The 18,567-nt window shown below is 41.6% G+C and overlaps 1 protein-coding gene across 1 annotated transcript in view; it reads left to right on the plus strand.

Moving 5' to 3' along the window:
- slc25a21 (solute carrier family 25 member 21) overlaps positions 1 to 18,567 on the plus strand; it is an 86,383-nt gene that overhangs the window by 60,718 nt on the left and 7,098 nt on the right. Inside the window, exons 4-6 of the mRNA XM_083998983.1 lie at positions 9,106 to 9,189; positions 16,133 to 16,199; positions 16,919 to 16,978. Coding sequence (XP_083855109.1) covers positions 9,106 to 9,189; positions 16,133 to 16,199; positions 16,919 to 16,978 — 211 coding nt within the window. The remainder of the gene's footprint in view (positions 1 to 9,105; positions 9,190 to 16,132; positions 16,200 to 16,918; positions 16,979 to 18,567) is intronic.

The following is an 18,567-nucleotide window of genomic DNA, read 5'->3' on the forward strand; positions in this document are numbered from 1 at the left end:
TGTGCATACACTAACAGATATAATGCTTTTGTCCATTCACTCTGAAATAGTTGTTGTTTTTAGCACTAAGAAGCACTTTTGTTGTTACATATTGTGAGTCCTATTTAAAGAGAAGTTTCTTTGAGAATGCAGACACAGCAGGGTGCAGACTAGCGTGAGCCTCAGTTGAAGTCATCAAGGGGATTAAGGCAAAATAGTCTAAATCATTAGGGAATGAAGAGCGGTATGTTGGAGAAGAGTTAGGACCTTTATGGGTTTTTTTATGTGCTATTTGAAGTTTAGGTTGTCCGTTTATTCCACATACATCTTCACATCTGCAACTGTGACAGTTCTGTTTCTCGTTCTTTGTTTTTATTATTGTTTTTTTAATACAGCCGATCCAAAGATTAAAGTGAATCCAGAAAATGAACCATTAAGCTAATTGTGAGTCACTCTGGATAATGATCAGCCCAAAATGTAAATGTAGCATACTTCACACAAAGTAAACAGTTAATTGCCCCTGACCCCGGCTCCCCCTCCTCCATGGGTAGGGGCAGGAATGTTGGGGTGAAGATGGAGAGGGTGTGGTGTGGTGGAGGGAGGGAGGGAGGGCAGTCGTCAGTTTAGCAGAGAGAGACAGTGGGACCGGAGTTACAGCTTTTCATTAACCTGGAAACCACCTAGTTACATGGTTCATGGGCTGGTCTCAGCTCACTTGGAGGTAACAAAGGGTGTCGGGCGGCACTTTCTGCAGGGGGCTGTGCGCTCGGGGCACCCCATCTGACTCTGATCAGGTTCTCCCTCTCATTAGAGAGTTGCACTGAGCCCACATTTCCCTTCATGTCGAGATCCTGTTACACGGTGCTCCACCCTTATACACATGCATGTGCAAACATACTCATGCTCATCTGAAAGAAACTTCCCGTCACCCCCTTTTACCTTCCGCTCCGAGAGTGAAACCACGCCTTCCTCATGTCTGCGTCTGCCTGAGCAGCCTCTCCTGTCATCCTGAACTTCCTGCCGTTTCCACCGCGCACACATGATCTAATGTGTTTGCAAGCCCCCAAAGATGTATTTTGTGCAATAACTCTTGACTGAGTGACTCCTCCTCCGCCTCTGTTCTCCCTCCACACCCATACGTCCTCGCTCTTCCTCTCTTTCATGCTCTCCCATCCTGATTTGCTTCTTTATCCCTGCTTGTTGTGTTTTTTTTTCCCTGATCACCACTCTTCATCCAGACTTTCAACTCCTCCTGCTGAACATTAACTCTTTCTACCGTGCATTCTGTTGTTTTAGACTTTTAGCAACCATCATAGTTGGCCTGGTGTTGAAGTTGAATCAACCACATCTTTTTGCTGATATAAACCTTGTTATATAACAGTGTTGACAACATCATGAACAACGCATTGTTTTAACTCCTATCATTACTTCTGAATTTGTAGTTTGTCGAGCGATTATGTAATGTTTTGTTTTAAATCCCTGTTGAACATGTGTTTTTGAAGGTTTGTATTGAATTATGCAATTCTGTAAATTGTGTTGTATGACATGCCTGTCAGAGTCATTGCAAACCACTAAGGCTGCCAGTAGCCTGTTTCAAGGCTGATTAGAAAAACCTGGGACTGGCCCTTGCTTGCGGCAGTATCCATGGCAACACTGCCTCCATTTAGTCACAGCATGCATGAAAGTGTGTCCCACTTGGGGGGCTTGAAAGTGATCTTTGATGAGAGCTCTGACAGATGACGTCCAGTGTTTTTGGGGAGCGCGTGACAACAACCGCCCAGAGGCTTCACTCTTCCTCTCTGCTGCCTCCCTCCACCTCCGTTTGCCCCCAGCTGCTTGGTGAACCCCGCTGCACTTCTGGAGGAATCCCTGACACAACCCTCAAACAGCAGGGCACAAAGCAGCAGCAGCCTGATAGCTGATCTTTCCTTGTAAAGAAGCAGGCAGGTCAGCGGTTGTCAAGCCGGTTCTTAATCCCGCTGGCATTGTGAGACTGCAGGGCAAGACTTAACTCACTGCGTAAACTCAAACACACGCCGAAGACAGAGCGAATAACCAAAACTCATTCAGTGCATCGGACGTAAGTTCACATGCATGAGTAAGAAAAGTTCAGTAGCAAGTCTTTTCAAGGGAAGGGCTGGGCAACATATTTGGCAGGATTAAATAAAATGACTTTTCACAACAGTCATAATCTCTTGGGTGATGTCCTGATATACTGTATGCAAAATAGGGCCTAGATACATTGTCTGTTCAGATTGAAACTTCTAATTAATTGAAACTTACACTTTGGGAACTTGTTCAGTGCCAACACAGGGAGCACTGTGCCTTTCTTCTGGCATGACAGGGTGTGAGAATTTGGGCTCGTCTCATTGCTAGTACGTCATCCAGCATAAATGACAGTTGATAAACTCTGACATACTTTTAATTAACCTTTGTTGTTCTTTTAACTGTAACCGACACCTTAATCATACTTTAATCATACCGCAAAACCAACCATCCTGTACGAGGATTTTAAAAGCACTGAAGTTTGTTGTGTTGTTCATCATTGATTTAAAAAACGTGTTCTTGCCTCTCTTTTGTTGACACGGTATACATCACGCACTGCTTGGGACGTATGCCCAAGATGCCCCACGTAACTGCAACATCCAGTTCTTTTCACCCTGAACTGACAACTATCTAATAAAGACAAAATGCAGAGAAATAAACTTGCCCATTACTTTTAACGTTGTAACAGATGTTGCAGTAACTTACAGATGTTGGAAATTGTAACGAGCAGTCACAAATGGATTACAAAATCAGAGAATTAGAGCTATAGATAGAGGTGCACGGAAAGAGCAGATGTGCATGCGTGTATGTGTGTCTATGTGAGTGTGTCGTACTGGAGCACCTGTAATCATTATCAGTGAAGGGGTTCACATTCCAGTACACTAATTACAGAGTTGAGCCATTGTGTGCTTTGATTTCACTAGACCCTGACTGTGCTGCAACCACAGTGCTGCCCCCCTGCTGCCCCATCTTTTTCTTTCTGACTTTCAAAACTCACACATGCATGTCTGTACATCCTTAAGCCCGCCTCTATCCACCTCTTGGCAGTATTTACCTTTTCATGACTTCTGAGGTACTCAAATCATTGTCACCGACCGTGCCACTAACAGTGGAGGGTTGAGCGGCTCTGGATGCAGGAGCTGCTTGGCGGTTTCCAGTGTTGCAACTCTGTGCTCATTAAAAAGTCATTAAGCATGTGAGCTAGTGCTTCGTCGATGCAGTTTTGATCATCTGAACTTGAAGTGTTGTACAGACACTTAAGGGCTCAGCGTGGTCCCTGCACCAAACTGTGTGTTGTGTGCACGTGCTCCACAACAATTCATTTGTACAAACTGTACTAACAGCAGTCTTGTCCTTGTAGGAGCTTTCCTTTGCTCACCGCTGTGAACACATCTCTAACAAGCACATAAGAAGGCTGCTGATGAATATAGGAAAAGCTGCATGTGATACCTCTTTGAGAAAAAAGTTCACAGTAGCTGCATGAGGCCATTTCACAGTATGGGTGTTGTTTACTCCTGCCGGCTTCCTCGTTCTTCTCACCTTTAAAAAAAAAAACATTTAGGAAGGTGGACGAGAAAGCGATTGGCTCTGGTTTACCACAGAACAGATGAGCCACTCATCAACACAGACCCACCCACAATCATCGTGACTGCAGACCATAATATTTCAAAGTTTAATAGGCACGTGCTGGGTTATGCATGTAATGGCAGACGTTTGCTAGTTCACGCTGATTTGCAAAGACCATTGCAAGAACCCGGCAGCAGCGCTTAAGCTTCCTCTGTAGCTCCTTGATCTTTGCCTTAAAGTATGAGGTCCACTGCTTATGCATTTCAGCTTGTTTGAAAACCTTGGCGTGGTTGCTACTTTCAAAGGCCTGCCATCACTGACTGGATCCATAATACTTTATGTCACTCATGGAAGTGTGCAGCACTTAAAAATAACTGGTCCAGGATTTAGTTGACGTCCAGTTAAAGTGGGTATAACTGGCCTTAAGTCTTCATCCCCCATTCTTAGTAATACCAACAAAGTAGGAGTGTTTCCTGGAGAAAGATGTACATGTCAGATAAATGATGAAAGGAAAATAAATGAAGAGGGATTACAGTGAGAAAGACAAGTAGTGGTAGCTTTAGTTGACTTTTTAGCAACGTATAGTTTTGTAGTGGTTTTGACACTATCAGGAGCCTACAACAGAACGTCTTGGCCTCTTGAGTCACTGCTGAGACAAGACAGTGCAATGTGGTAATAGTGACTCTCAGGTTTCTCTCTGGGAGCATGCAGGGCAGTTGTCTTCTGTCTGGAGCGCACTGTGTTATAGCCAGTGGTTACCTGCTGTCAGGGGAGTCTCCAAAATCCTACAGCATTTCCTCACATCAAAGTGTCTGTTACTGTTGCTTGCCTGAACCAGTCTATCACCAGGTAATCCTAACCTAGCTTGCATGCACTGCCATCATCATCTGCCACGGCTTGTGTTTTTCTGCATTTCATCCAGCCATGGATTTCCATGTTTCTCTCAGTCAAACTGTGCATCAATCTAGCTTGGCTGCTGTTAAAGAAAAGCTCTCTCGGGCCTGCAGAAAAATGATTTTTTATAAAATTGATGTGGACTATTTGAAGAACCACTGCAAAAGATTTTTTTTTTTTACTATTTTATCATGCTGTAATTAAAACTACTGCTCTAGCATTAGCACCATAATTTCAGTTAACAGCATTTGGCAGAGGTTAAGAGACCCCGGTTTAAACACCCAAGAAATCCTTTCTGTTATGCAACCACTTACTGGAAATGTCAGTAAGGCTGCTCATTTTTTCCACCTATCTGCTCCACTTCAGCATTAGTGGCTTTCTAAATTTGCTGCAGTCCACTCTAACATATAGAGTGATCTATCAGTCAACTAGAAGTTTGTAATGCTCAAAACATCTGAGTCTCAGTTTTGGCCTGGACCCTCCTAGCCTGTCCTCGTGCTGTTTTATGCAGCTCCTTTCCTGCTCTTCCACGGTAACACAGCCTGATCTTGGGTCACAGAGGTCACAGTATATGAGCAGACATCTGGACCGGCAAACTGGTCTAACATCACCATAGGGAATCAGAGGAGTCAGTTTTATCGGCGTGAGAAAGAATCCAGAATGACAGAAGGATGTCGTAGCCCTTTTAACAGCCAGAGTTACTTTTTCTCCTTTATCCACACCAAAGCTTGTTCTTTAACCTGGGCTATACCAAGTCCAGGAGCCGTTTGGTGCTGCTAAAAGCCATCCGGACCTGGTCCAGATCAAACTCTGGGAGCCTGCGGTGTCACAAGCACCAAAGGTTTATCACTTCCCCTCTTTTCGCATCTTGCATCTTCTTGTCCTAGGCTTTATTTTCCTATTCCACTATCCAAAGGTCTGTCTTTATTGGCGTCTTCCTGCCACATTCAAACACTTTATTAGAATAAGTTCAGACACTCTTGGAGCAAAAGCTAGTCATCAGAAAATTGGGAGTATATCCCAACTAAATAAAGGTAGGATCAGTGCTGGACGTCACATCATTTTCTTCTTTTATACTCTTTATTCAACGAACACACTTTTTATTCTATAAGAGCTAGACACTATATTGTCAATAGCAGGACCGTTTTACTTTTGGTTACAGTCTTTGACCCTAAAGCACAATTGCATGGCTAAGGTCACAATCGACCGCATTTGCCATGCTTGAGCGTTTAGGTCGGAAAAGAGCTCTTAACCTCATGTACCAATGCAATGGACTCTTACCATTTTTATGATCCTGCTCATTAAAATTAACTGTCTAGCTGTAAAAAATAGATTTCCCCTTTATTTTGCCCTCTGGATTGTCTTATTCACTTCAGATCTAACATGAGAAATTGCTCAACTTTTATCCCTCCCCCCTGGTGATTCAGTTCTTCTCCTTCTTCAATCATATTTTGTGCCTCTCCTTTTTGTTGAAGCACTTGGCATTCCAGCAGGGAAGGCATGAGCAGATCAAGGCTCTCACTGTAGCAACCAATCCAAATACACAGCAACACACATAAATCATATCTTTCATACTTGGGGGAAATTGCACAATGTGAAATATTGCAGTATAATGTACACTATAGGTTTTCGGACACCCACATTTTTTTCAGGTTTTATTGGAAATATCAGCTGTTCAAATACAGCGAAACGCCTTGAATCATCCAAAGGTGGTAATTCCCTTAAAAGAAAATATCCTTATTTTTTATTCAGGGATCAAGTAATTCCTAAATGCGCCCCAACTTTTGTTGAAAAGGAAGATGGACTGGTTGGTCAAGGGTTCATCCTACTGCAAGATAATAGCTTCAGTACAGTCTCCAGACTTAACTCCTTGGAGCTGGTTTGGGATGAACTGTATCCAAAGATCCAAAGCTCTTGTGTTGTGTAGCTAAAGATATCTACCCATTGTAGATTAGGTCATTACTTACCTATATTGGGTGTTAATTTATATGCCAGTCTGTCTGAACAGCTATAAATATGATTTCATATCGGCCCCTATTAGACCCTAAATTTTAAACCAAGTAAGTCATCAAAATTGCCATGCTTTAAGTGCCACTGAGGGAATACCCCTCATTTAATAGGGCATATTTTTAAGAGATCTCCTAAAAAGCTTGGCCTACCCCTTTTAAAAGTAAGCCCATCAAGCCTCTGCCTTTTGATCAACCTAATAACCCTCCCTACACCTTCCCATAGGCATTTTTTTAACACCATCATTAATGAGCCTCACCTCAACATCTCGTCTCTCTGGGGTGACAGCCCGTCTTGTTGGTCCCCAGTTCGAGCCCATTACCACTGGGGTCTGGGAGCGGACACGGCCTTGCAAGGCCCTCAAACACTGCGCTCCCGTCCATAAAAATACAAAGAATGGGGCTCGAGCCAGCCACTCCGCCCTCATTTACCTTTTTGACTTCTCTGTGGACGCCTAGAATTTGTACTTTTATAGGCAATGGAGGTCAGGTGGACGAGTTCTTCGGGATTATTTACCCCAGAGTGCTTGTCTCGCTCACAGAAGCACCAACCTGCCCTTGCCTTCACCCTCACCTGGGCAGCTCAAGGCCTGTAAAGCTCAAACACAGAGAGAGTAGGATGTAGGGTAAGAAGAGAAGAGAGGGGAGTCTTGATGAACTCACAGATCTCATCACCTCTGAGTGTACTCTGTGTATTTTTGGCTGACGATTCAACAAAATGCTCCAAGTGGTATGTTTTAAAGAAGCCCCAGGGTTTTCCTTGGGTCTTCTGTCTGCAGAGTTTACGATCCGCATGGCTGACTCCAAGGCCAAGTGAATCTGCTAGAGCCATGAGGACTATCTTTTGCTCTTCTTTATTCAACCAGTATATCTCCGTATTCACTGAGGTCTTATGAAGAGAAACTAGAGCTTTTTGTCTGTATAAATCCTCTAAAATAGGACATTTAACCAGGATGCCTTGAGTCTTATTTTCCACTGTTGGTTGCTGTGAAAAGCAAGATTAGCAGCTTCCTAGCCAGGGGCCTGATGGTTCCCCTGCTGCCACAAGTTCTTCTGGTCCTCCCTATTATCTCCCACTCCCTGGGCCTTGCTGTTTGGTCCCTGGCTTTTATGGCAGGGTAGGAGAGGGCCATGAGGAAATGAGGTGACCCTGGGGTCACAAGTGGAGTCAGGGGGCTGGAACTGGACCACAGCATTGGCAACCCCTCTCTCTCTCTCTCTCTCTCTCTCTCTCTCTCTCTCAGGACTGGTTCGGGTCGGGGCAGGCAGAGCAAAGGAGACAAGAGAAGACTTGGGTCTGGGTCTCTACCATCCTTGACCCCAGCGTCATATGCCTTTAATTAAGCCAGATTTGAATTTGTTTACAAGTCCCAGTAGTCTTAAATCTTCCGGGTCTTTGCCCCCCCCCCCCTCACTCCCTCTGTACCCTTTATTCCACCAACCCCTCATACCTGGAGTCGTTCTTTTCTTCTTCTCTTTAATATGGTGTCAGACATCTATTTATTATGCTGTTTTAACTGGTTTTCAGGAACGGGTTACAAGCTATTTGGGAATCCACCAAATAGGATTTGAGGGACACCCCTCTAAGATGTTAATCTGTTAGCGATATGAAAGGCCGCTCACCCCACTAAACCCCCCCTCCACTGGAGCCTGGGGGCTCTTTATGGCCCCATCAGGCACCCGCATGGACGACTTACTGCTGACCTTGTGACCGTGGCAGTTGAAGCCATATGAGGAGGGAATCTTTCTCTTGTCCCGTTACCTCCTACTCTTCACCTCTGTCTCCGTTTCTACCTCTGCTTCCTCTCAGTTTGTAAAAAAGAATTTTTTTTTTTTTTTTTAAACTGTCATGTTTGATCAGTGTTTAGTCATTATCAGGTGTATAATAACTGCACAGCTGTCTTACCATGCTACTTAGTTTAACATTGTTTTTGAAGTTCAGAATCTGCGTCTAAGCCATTTGGCGGTACACAATTAGATCTCTTTTTAACCCCTCAGCCTACCAATACCTGAAACTCTTTATCTCTAACAGGCACAATTTATATCCATTCTTTCTCCCCCAACTAGTCTCTCATGTAAAAGATTTACACACAGCTCACCAGCCTTTATTAGGGAGGTACCAGCATGTTTGCTATACAACAAAAAGTCCTTCGACTGGCTCCATCATATTAAAAATTTACACGTAACTGAAGAGCTGTTACAATTGGCTTACTAGCATGTTAGCAGCTGAAAAGCCTTCTGCAAAAGACCTGATCCTGGGGAGTTGGGTGGCTAATTGGATCGGTTGGGTTAAATAAATGTTTGAGTTCTCCCCTGCGCTGGGGGGGACCTAGTGGAAGGAGCCTCTCGTTATAGCAGAGGTGGAAAAAAGACGGATGAAAGGGAGGGAGGGAAATTAAGAAGAGAAATGAGCTCACTTATGATAAAGATCAGGTTTGTTCTGTGTCCACTTTACTCACAGGTGTCGCAGTGTAATTTACGCAGACAACGACGACCATAAACTGAAGGGTTTTGTTGTATCTGTAAAAAATGCTTAATAGACTAGATTGCAAGTAGCTCTGGAGTGTGTATGTTTATACTAATATAAGCTTTAATGAGAACTTCGTCATTGCAGATTCCAGATCCAGAGGGGAAACGGAGACCCCAACAGCTACAAGAGCCTGAGCGACTGCTTCCGGACCATCTTCCGCAATGAGGGGTAGGTCATCCACAACAGTTGTTGACAACAACAGGCAGGAAAGGAATAGTTTCTTTTTCCTAACCCAGGCTTCATGTTAAAGTAGCAATACAAAAACACATTTATTTCCATTCAAAACACTTTAATTAAATTGCAGAAAGCATATGTGCAAAGACAAAAACACCAAACATTTTGACGATGGTTTATGTTTATGTTTATTAAAGACTCCCATTAGCTGCTGGACTTTCCACGATGGTGAGAAAGTTAAAGCTTAGTGTCAAACACCAAAGAGCACATCAACTACCATGTATTTATACATGCAGAATTATTCATCACACAGTAAATTAGTTCAACTTATTTGCTTAACTTTAGCTTATAGTGGGATATTTAATGTTATCATTTTTTAAGTGTCATACCAAACATATTTTTAAATGTAAAAGCTAAGGTAGTGGTGTCGGAAAGCTGAAGGTGGTGGTTGTCAACAGCCTACAGAAAAATCCTGCAGCAAGCCACTGAACATGCCTTAATTTACAGGGGACAGGAATGTAGCTGTTCTTGCCTTAAAAGCTAAATACAAAACTTTCTAAACTAACTATAGACAGTGATCCTGCCGCGGTCCCTCCTCCTCTGCCTGCCGAGTGACAGGACTGTGAGACAGTGCAGGCGTAGGAGAAAGTGGTTGCCACTCGCTCTGTTTACGGCGAGTCGACAGCTTTACAGCGGATATAAAGTTGATCTGCTGCTAGGTGTGAGTGAGCGCACGGTGAGAGGCCGACTAGGGACAGTTGGAAATCCTCTGTTGGCTGTAGCTCAACAGGCACAGCCATCCTGCCACAGTAGCTGTGCCCTCTTCACCTCACACACACCTACACACACTTGAAATTGAACGCCTGTTTGCCTGCATGCTTTTCGGGTGTGTCCTTTGGGATTAGTATGAATTTAAGTCACAATAAAACGATTGCCAAAATACACAGCATCAACGCCGTAAAGTAAGACAGCTATGACTGTAGACTCATGCCAAAGAACCGCAGGCTGTGTCAGAGAGTCCCCACAGACGGAAGATTCACTTTTCGTGTTGAACAATTATCACTAACAGTATATTTTTGCTGAGGCTGTAATCACTCCCCAGTAGCACATTGAGGATTGCCTCCAGGCCAAACCACTTAGTTAAAATTTATACAAATAGTGTTAGGCCCCACTGTTGTACAATTATTATTAAAAATAAACATCTCCCGTCAGCTGATGGCAGGACCGAGCTAACACCAGGCCTCATTCTCTCTTAGGCGATGAGGGAGGAAACCTGAGCTCTCAGTTCAAGCGCGGTGATTAAACTGAGGAAAGACATGAAAATGTGCACATGTAGGATCTCATCTTTTAGTCCCTCTAAAGCCTAGAGACAATAACCAGACCTACACACTGTACTTTTTTTTATATAGTCGTAAGATACATGTCAAAATGTTTGCTGCTAAGAATTTTTTTTCTGCAAAAACACATTTGAATTATGTTGTTATTAAATCTAGAAAATCTAGCATTACATCTTGTAGCTGTGCTCATAAGTGTGTGACAGTGTGAACTATGCTCACCAACACTTGGTTGTATATTGCCTTACAGGCCCTTTTTTCTGTTGCATGTGGGTGCAGCAGCGTGAGCATGTGTTAAGTGTTTCCGTCTGGAGGCAAACAAAAAGACTCTATTCTCGAGCATTCTTTACCAGTGTGGTATCCAGAGGCTGGGTCGAGACCCAAAGAACGGCCACGGGATTATTAAAAGGGTCCATGCATTACAGCAGAGTGCACTGGCCTTCGTACAGTAGATCAATGACTAATGCCTTGAACTTACACTGCGGGATTGGCGGGAGTGGGGGCTGACTCCAGCTGGGACCACCCATGCAAAATATATATACATTCATGGAAGTGTGAAGAAGTGCAGATAACCGTATCCACCAGCTTACATATGTTCTGTTGTAGTGAAACAGGCATGGTTCATATGAGCAGCAATCTGGTTAAAGGAATAGTTCGACATTGTGGAACAATCCCCCATTTGCCTTCTATTTTACACCTTGGATTTGTCCAGATTAAATAGACGAGACGTATCGTGTTAATTAGTGAGCTTCGGAGGTGCTGGTAGGTGGATGTTGTTATGCGTCTTTGAACAGAGCCAGGTTAGCTGTTTCCCACTGTTTTCCAGTCTGTTCAGTCACTCGGTGTGAGCTTGTTAATCAACGTGCAGAAACAAGAGTTGGTATCAGTCCTCTCATATGTCTTTCAGCAAAAAATCTAACACTTGTATACCTCAAAATGTCACTTTTATTCTTTATTTTGTGTCTGATTGATTTTGAATACTCTAGAAAGCAGTCCCCAGTTGTGAGTCATATTTAGGTCAAAGTTCAAAATATTACAATTTACTATTTAATCTTAGTGGTATGTGGTATGAAATAAAAAAAAAAAAAGGTACAAACAAATGATCATTTGATGACCCAAAACATGAAGTAACGCAATATTGGATATCATAAAGATATTTATCAGTCATAAATCCCAGTACAGCTTCCACAAAGTTAATAAATGAGACTCTGTGTTAGCAGCATATTTAGTGTATTATATGTAACATTTAGTATGTTTAGCTCCAGTCCATAAAGTTGAGGCACTTGTGTGTTGTTCTTTTATCCAGTGAGACCTGGCCAGTAGTGATACTACCTGATGACTTAGTGACAATGTCAAGGTTACAGTAGACACTGGGAAAGTGCAAATATTTGCAGATGAAGCATGCCGGTTGTTTACATGTTGAAAAGTTTCCTGCATGAACAAGCTCATATTTCTCAAGGATCTCCTTGTGGCACTGCTGTGTATACTGGCACAGACATCTGCTACAGACTGTAAATCGATAACATTTTGTAAATGATCTGTTACTTTATGTATTTATACATTTTCACTAATAAGCCAGGCTTTTTGTCTGATTGAAACTATTGACCAGTTTGTTTAATCAAATGTGTCTGCGTAGATCTGTCAGGGATACTCTCCGCACCAGATGGATGGAGGCTGTTAAAAAAGGAAAGGTTTATGAAAATGAAAGACAAATCACACACACAAACACACTCTGGACACACACACAGACACACTCACTCGTGTCAGAAGGCAATTTGTTTAGGAAAGCCAAAAAGGGACTTAGTGTGTACTTTACATTGAGAATCAAATTAGGATTCAAATGAATGGCACTCACTGGAGGCCATATTTGTTCTGTAACAAATTTCACTTCTCTTTCATTACCTGGTGGCTCCTCAGCTTGACCACACCCGGGAAATCTATGGCCACCATTTGCATTGACAAAGAGAGCAGAGGGAGGGGCCTTCCGTCCCACTGAAATAACTTGTTTACACAAAAGGTATGAGGGATTCATTTTTGGCTCCCGGCACCAGTTGTAACCTTGCTAGGCAGCTGGATTTCTCCGAAAGAGAAACGATCTTTGATGTCCAAGCTACTCATTTGTGCCCGAAACGCAGTTTTTCGGACCAGTCGGTGTCCTATGAGGGAGGGATTGTTTGCAGCCACAGAAAAGTGATTGTTTTGACATTCATACTTTTTATACACAAATCCTCCTGACAAAGACTGCAAGAATCTTCTGCTAACATGCTAACTAGCCCTCTAAACTTCTCAAACTGCAGCTTGTTTTGTTGCTTTCCTCTAAGGCACGTTCCCACTACATCCTATGATACAGTGTATTTGATCCAATGACTCATCTGCTTGTGCTTGTGCTTCAGTTTCCAGCTAAACCCCAAGCTGGTTCTGTGTAACAAAGTTTTTGGTGCGTCAGGTTATACCACTTGTGTAACTTGAGTTGTTGGAGAAATTGGTCTTCTCTGTCACCCGATGACAAGTGTTTTGATAATGGGTTGTGGTTCATTGCAAATTTTTGGACAGATGCCACTCTGCAGGATTAATGGCCTGTCTGTCTCGGGTTACGTTCAGTGGAAATGTGTACCAGCAGCAGAAATATTTACTCTTGGATCCAATCGAGCAAGATCATCTCTGTTGACATGTAGAGCATGTTGCCAAAACAGAGCAGGTGCCACTGTTCACAGGATACAGTTGGTCACGCCATATTGTCCCCTTTGTCCAGACCTGTGTGTAATATCAATATGCACTGTCTCTCCAGGTCACCTGCAAGCAGCTTAGCTGTTGGTCGCTCTGTTTTGCCCCATAAGCCATAGTTATGTTTGCAGTACCTTCACTGTACTGGTCCTGTGCATGTTTACAGAGAATTGTATACGTTTCTGCCACTTTTCCTCTTAACTTTTATTGTTTTGAATTGTTTTAATGGCTTAAAAGATGAGGCTTGTGATAATATATGTTTTTATTATTGTTAACTCTAAAACTAGAAATCAAAATTGTTTTTGTCTGCCTCTTAATAATATCCAGCTTCCCAACTATGACTGTAGCTCCCTGTCTGAAACCCATTCACTCATACTGATGACGTATATTTTCATAACAAGAGCCATGTTCAGCCACAGATGAATCCACATTTGGTGCTTTAGTGAGTATTTTCATTAGCAGCATTGTGCAGTGTGCAATGTTGGAGCTGACTTATGACCAACTATAGTGGCCATGTTCATCATAATGAAGAACTGTAATGCAGAAAGCAAGTGTGGGAATTTAAAAAATGTGGTGATGACGACAAAAAAAACAAAAAAAAAACCTTGTTATAGAAACAGGATTGTTGACTGTTCACATATTGGTTAGATTCACAAGCTCCATTAGAAATAAACAGACACTTTGTTTCAAATTGTTTTCTCCGTTTAGAAATGGTATTTATGGTTTATATTTAGCTACTGTATGATCAGTACTGGGTATAAAAATGAACACAGGTGGAGGTAATGTTGTAAATGATCCCTAGTGGCTGGGCTATTTATATCAGCTACAGAGTGAGAAGATGATGATGATGATGATGATGATGATGATGTGTTTACTCCTTCCTGTTGTTCAAATTTGTAGCAAACTCTGTAAAAGAACATTTAAGAATGAGAGCAGAGGAAAAGTATTTTGATGTTGCTAGTAACAGTTTGTTATCAACACAACAGCTAATGACTCATTAGTACGTGGTGCTAGAGACCTGCTGTGTTTCACACCTGGGCCCTAAACCACAAATACAAGTTTTTCCATTGTTCCTTATTGGTGGATAATATTGCAGGTAGGTGGGGTTTTGGGAATGATTTAAGTCGTTCCATAATTTTCTTTTAATCGTAGAGTCGTCGACGGTATCTGCCTGGTCCTGTTAGTGTAAACTACACAAGTTCAAACCAATGGGCTATTCCACCCATGTTTTCACTAAATTGAGGAATGAGGGAAACGCATGTGTGTGCACTTCTGAATGTATACGAAACATGCTTTGTGCCATCACTGCAAAACGGACATCGTTCTACAGTACTATCTTCTTACGTGTATACGTGAAAGACTGGGCATGCAGTGCAGTAGTTGTAATTCATGACTCTCTCTTGTAACATTTCCCTTCTTTGCCTGAATTAGTGAAAAAACAGATCTTTATATGGAAAAATAAAATGTAGCCATAAAATGTTTGTTCAAGGTTAATAAGTGATTCATTTAAGGTAAATTATACTGTTTAAAGTGGTTAAGATTCAGAGCACTTCAAAAGGAGATCATTTGGACATTTATGTACAATTTAGAAACATCAAATGATGTCTTTTAACAGGCACATTAAAGAGGGACCAAACTGTCCATTTACTCTTTCATATACTCCCTAAAATTGATTTCTAACAAAATACAGCTTGTGTTAAATGTAGGCATACATCTCTATACACATAACTCACTGTATCATTTTATTATTTTTCCTGCCGTCAAGTATGCTGTAAATCAGGGCTGGACGTATGATTGAGCAAAGGCAAACTACCAAATTGACTAAAATTATACAGCTACCGTCTTTTGAAACATCCAGTATATCAACTGCTGAAATAAACTCTTAAATCATTTCCTCCACCAGTTCCTGCGGAGAATGTTTACCAAGGTTTGTGGTTTGAAAATATATCTTGGTAGTAACTCTGCCAAACAGCAGCAAAGTACAGTACTTTCTGCTTCCATTTTGTGTGCTTGGTATTAGTCATGCTGTCTATAGTCAGTGTTGTTAAAGACTGGATTGATGCATTAACCATAATATGCCACGTTAAAGGGATGTGGACAAATTTAAGCTCCTTAAAGGAAAAGGCCACTTAATTCTCTCTGTTGAAGGAGCTTTGTCTTGTCTGAGGGAATAACACACACGCTGTCATAAAGGTTTTTCCAGCTAGCTCTTAAAGGAAACTAATTGAAACTAACTAAAGGTGTGCCATTGTTATGTTTTGTTTTGTTTTTGTTTTTTTAAGCAGGCAGTGATTTTCTTCAAAGATTCTGCTGGTTGCATGATGGGAAATGTAGTTTCTAGTTTTTTGGAGCTTGGCACACTTTAGGAACTTGAAAGTCCAAATAAATTAGCCTCTGCTGCACAGTCATTATCTTCTTTTATCTGTCTCTTGTGAGTCCTCCAACATCATGAAAGTACAGTTTAACTACAAATAAAGTATATTTAACATTTGTGGACACCATTGTTAAATGTGTGATGGACACTGGTATGCTAGATGCATGTTTTTAAACATGCATTTAGTCAATGGCCTCCATTCATTTTCATACATTATGATGAGTTTGATGCTTGCCTAATCTTGTGTAATGCATACAGTTAATCTACACAACCTTTAATTGTATCAATAGAAAACCAAAACTTCAGTCAATTTATGGGGAGGGGATTGCTTTTTTGCCATCTTCAATTTATTTTGTCCAGCCCATAACACAAAGATATTTTATTACCATCACGTATGACAAAGAAGAGCAGTAAATCTCCTCAACTGCACAATCATAACTAGATATAGTATGGCATATTTGATTTTAAATAAGTGTGTTAAACATGTATTTTCCTCTCTCTACAGCATCTTTGGCTTCTACAAGGGGATCCTACCTCCGATTGTGGCCGAGACACCAAAGAGGGCAGTCAAGGTGAGATGACGCAGGATGTTCGACGCAGTGCTCGGTCTCTGGTTTCACTGTAAACCGCTCCACTGCTAAAAACCACTCCAACCGCAGTTGCTCTGACATGGTAAACACATGTTGATTAAACACATGACGCCCGCCGCCACGTCTCTCCCATGTTCTCATCCACTGCTGTTTGCTCTGTCGGCCTACCAAATATTGACGTACAAGCATCCACAGCAAGCCGTTCCCCGAGCCCAGCCTTTTGTGTGTCGTGGCGCAGAGGGGGCCTGATGCCTGGTATGAAGCTGCTATGTAATGAGATGCTGGAGACGAGGATGTGTGAACTTTTGAAAATAAGCACTCACACTGAGAAGATGGGGTAATCACGCACACAGTGAACAAAGCTGGCTGATGATGAGAAATGTCTGGGGCGAAGAATTAAAGCAAATTAAAGCTCCGATTAAAACACCTCTGTTGGCATTTTGCCCTTCGCTTAGATAAACAAATCAGGTGATGTGTCTCCCTTTGAGACTGCGCTTTTTGCTTTTATCAGAGATTGAGGTCTAAAATGTAAAATGCTGCTTTATTTTCATGTGTTAGTTTAGTTGATTTGATACAATTCTCACCGAAGTTTGCGCTCCTTGAGTTTTTAAGGTAGGTACTTCTAACATCGTCTTTGGTGCGTATGCATGTCAGCTTATGAATACATTGGCAGCTCATTTATCCTGCTGTCTCCTCTGCAGTTCTTCACCTTTGAGCAGTACAAGAAGCTGCTGAGTTTCACCCCTTTGTCTCCTGGCTTGGTAAGTCTGTCTCACACACAGGAACACCTGAATACACTCTTACCTGTAAAATAAACATACGCACACATGGGACGAGGAAGAACTTTGAAAAATCAACATTTCAGCTCTGTTGCCATAGGCTGATTAAACGGAGACAAATGCCAAGAATAATTTTACATGTCAAATGAATTAATGCAAATGTAAAACGGTTTTCACTGCTGGTACAGTATCACATTTAGAGATTTTTTTTTTTTTTACATTTTTCTATTGGACTTTTGTGTGAGTTTATTATTGTGACAAATATGAAAGTGACTTCACAGGAGCTTAACTCCCTTAAATAAAGGTCATCCCACATTAGAAAGCATAAAAAGAAAAAATTCAAGTGGGGATTAAGTAAAGGAGGCCTGGAATAACTATTTTTTCAGGCGTTAAGCACATATGGCAACATCCCTGATGACTAACACATTCAAGTATATCATAGTTGGTATAATAAAGGTGACTAATATTCCATGACCAAACTTTTAATAACATTTGTGTGGAATTTAGCATCTGTTGCATAGTTTTAAAGATGAGCCCCTCCTCTCTGATCAGTCAGAGCTAACCATGCAATGTTGTAATTATGTTGTAGAGCTGTAGCTTTAATAATTTAATTAATAGCATTGATTGGGTGTGTAGTTGGCGCTCTAGGAGATCAGCTGGTCATCTTGGCTTATGACCTCATGTCTCGGCCTGACCCCACACAAGCTTCTTTCCACACAATAGTGCAGCCACATAACAGAAGTTCGAAGATGTCTGGTTGGTCCGGCTTTGTGTGAAGCCAGTGTAACTGGCAGCTCGTCTGGAGCCATGTTTATTACAGAGGCTTTGTTTTGTTTTGATTTTACTGGCTCACAGTGTGAGAGAATAAATGGTGATTAGTACAAACAGAATTTGAAAGGAGTAAAAAAAAAATGACTGTATATAACTAAGACATTCAAATGTAATCTTTTTAAACATTATGAGCTAATACAAATAAAGTTTTACTGGAGTGCAGACTGTACTGTAAATATGGGGGGAATTTTTTTTTAGATATTTATTCCATCACACTGGATTAGATATGACACAATAACTATAAGATTGAAGTGTAGACTTAAAGCTGGGCAAACACCCTGTGTTTTTATTAACCTTTTAGATTACGTTAACTCACTCTGCACATGTTTATCGGCCGTTTTGCTCAGCCAAAACCTGCAGCTGTTCTGCTCACAACGTACAGATCAATTGACCAACTTGTGGGCTCTCACTGAACATATATAAGCATATGATGGATTCCCTGTTGGGTTAAATCCATTGAGAATTCCAATAAAGCTTATTCAAACAAGGCAACCATGGTAATCAGTGCTGTTGACAAAAATGGAGGATGGCATCTGTTCAGGATCTTTGTTGGTTCTGTTGACGTCAAACAGGCAACTGAAATTTGGATATCAAAGAGAATATTTACATTTTTGGTTTTTATATTTATATTAGATTTTTTTTTTTTTAAGATGTTTTACATGGTGTAAAGCACATTGAGTTCCTGTGCTATAATATATAAATAAATGAGCCTTGCTTTGCCACAGTAAAAATGTGTGGTT

The sequence above is a fragment of the Trachurus trachurus genome (assembly GCF_905171665.1).
Source record: "Trachurus trachurus genome assembly, chromosome: 22".
Lineage (NCBI taxonomy): Eukaryota > Metazoa > Chordata > Actinopteri > Carangiformes > Carangidae > Trachurus > Trachurus trachurus.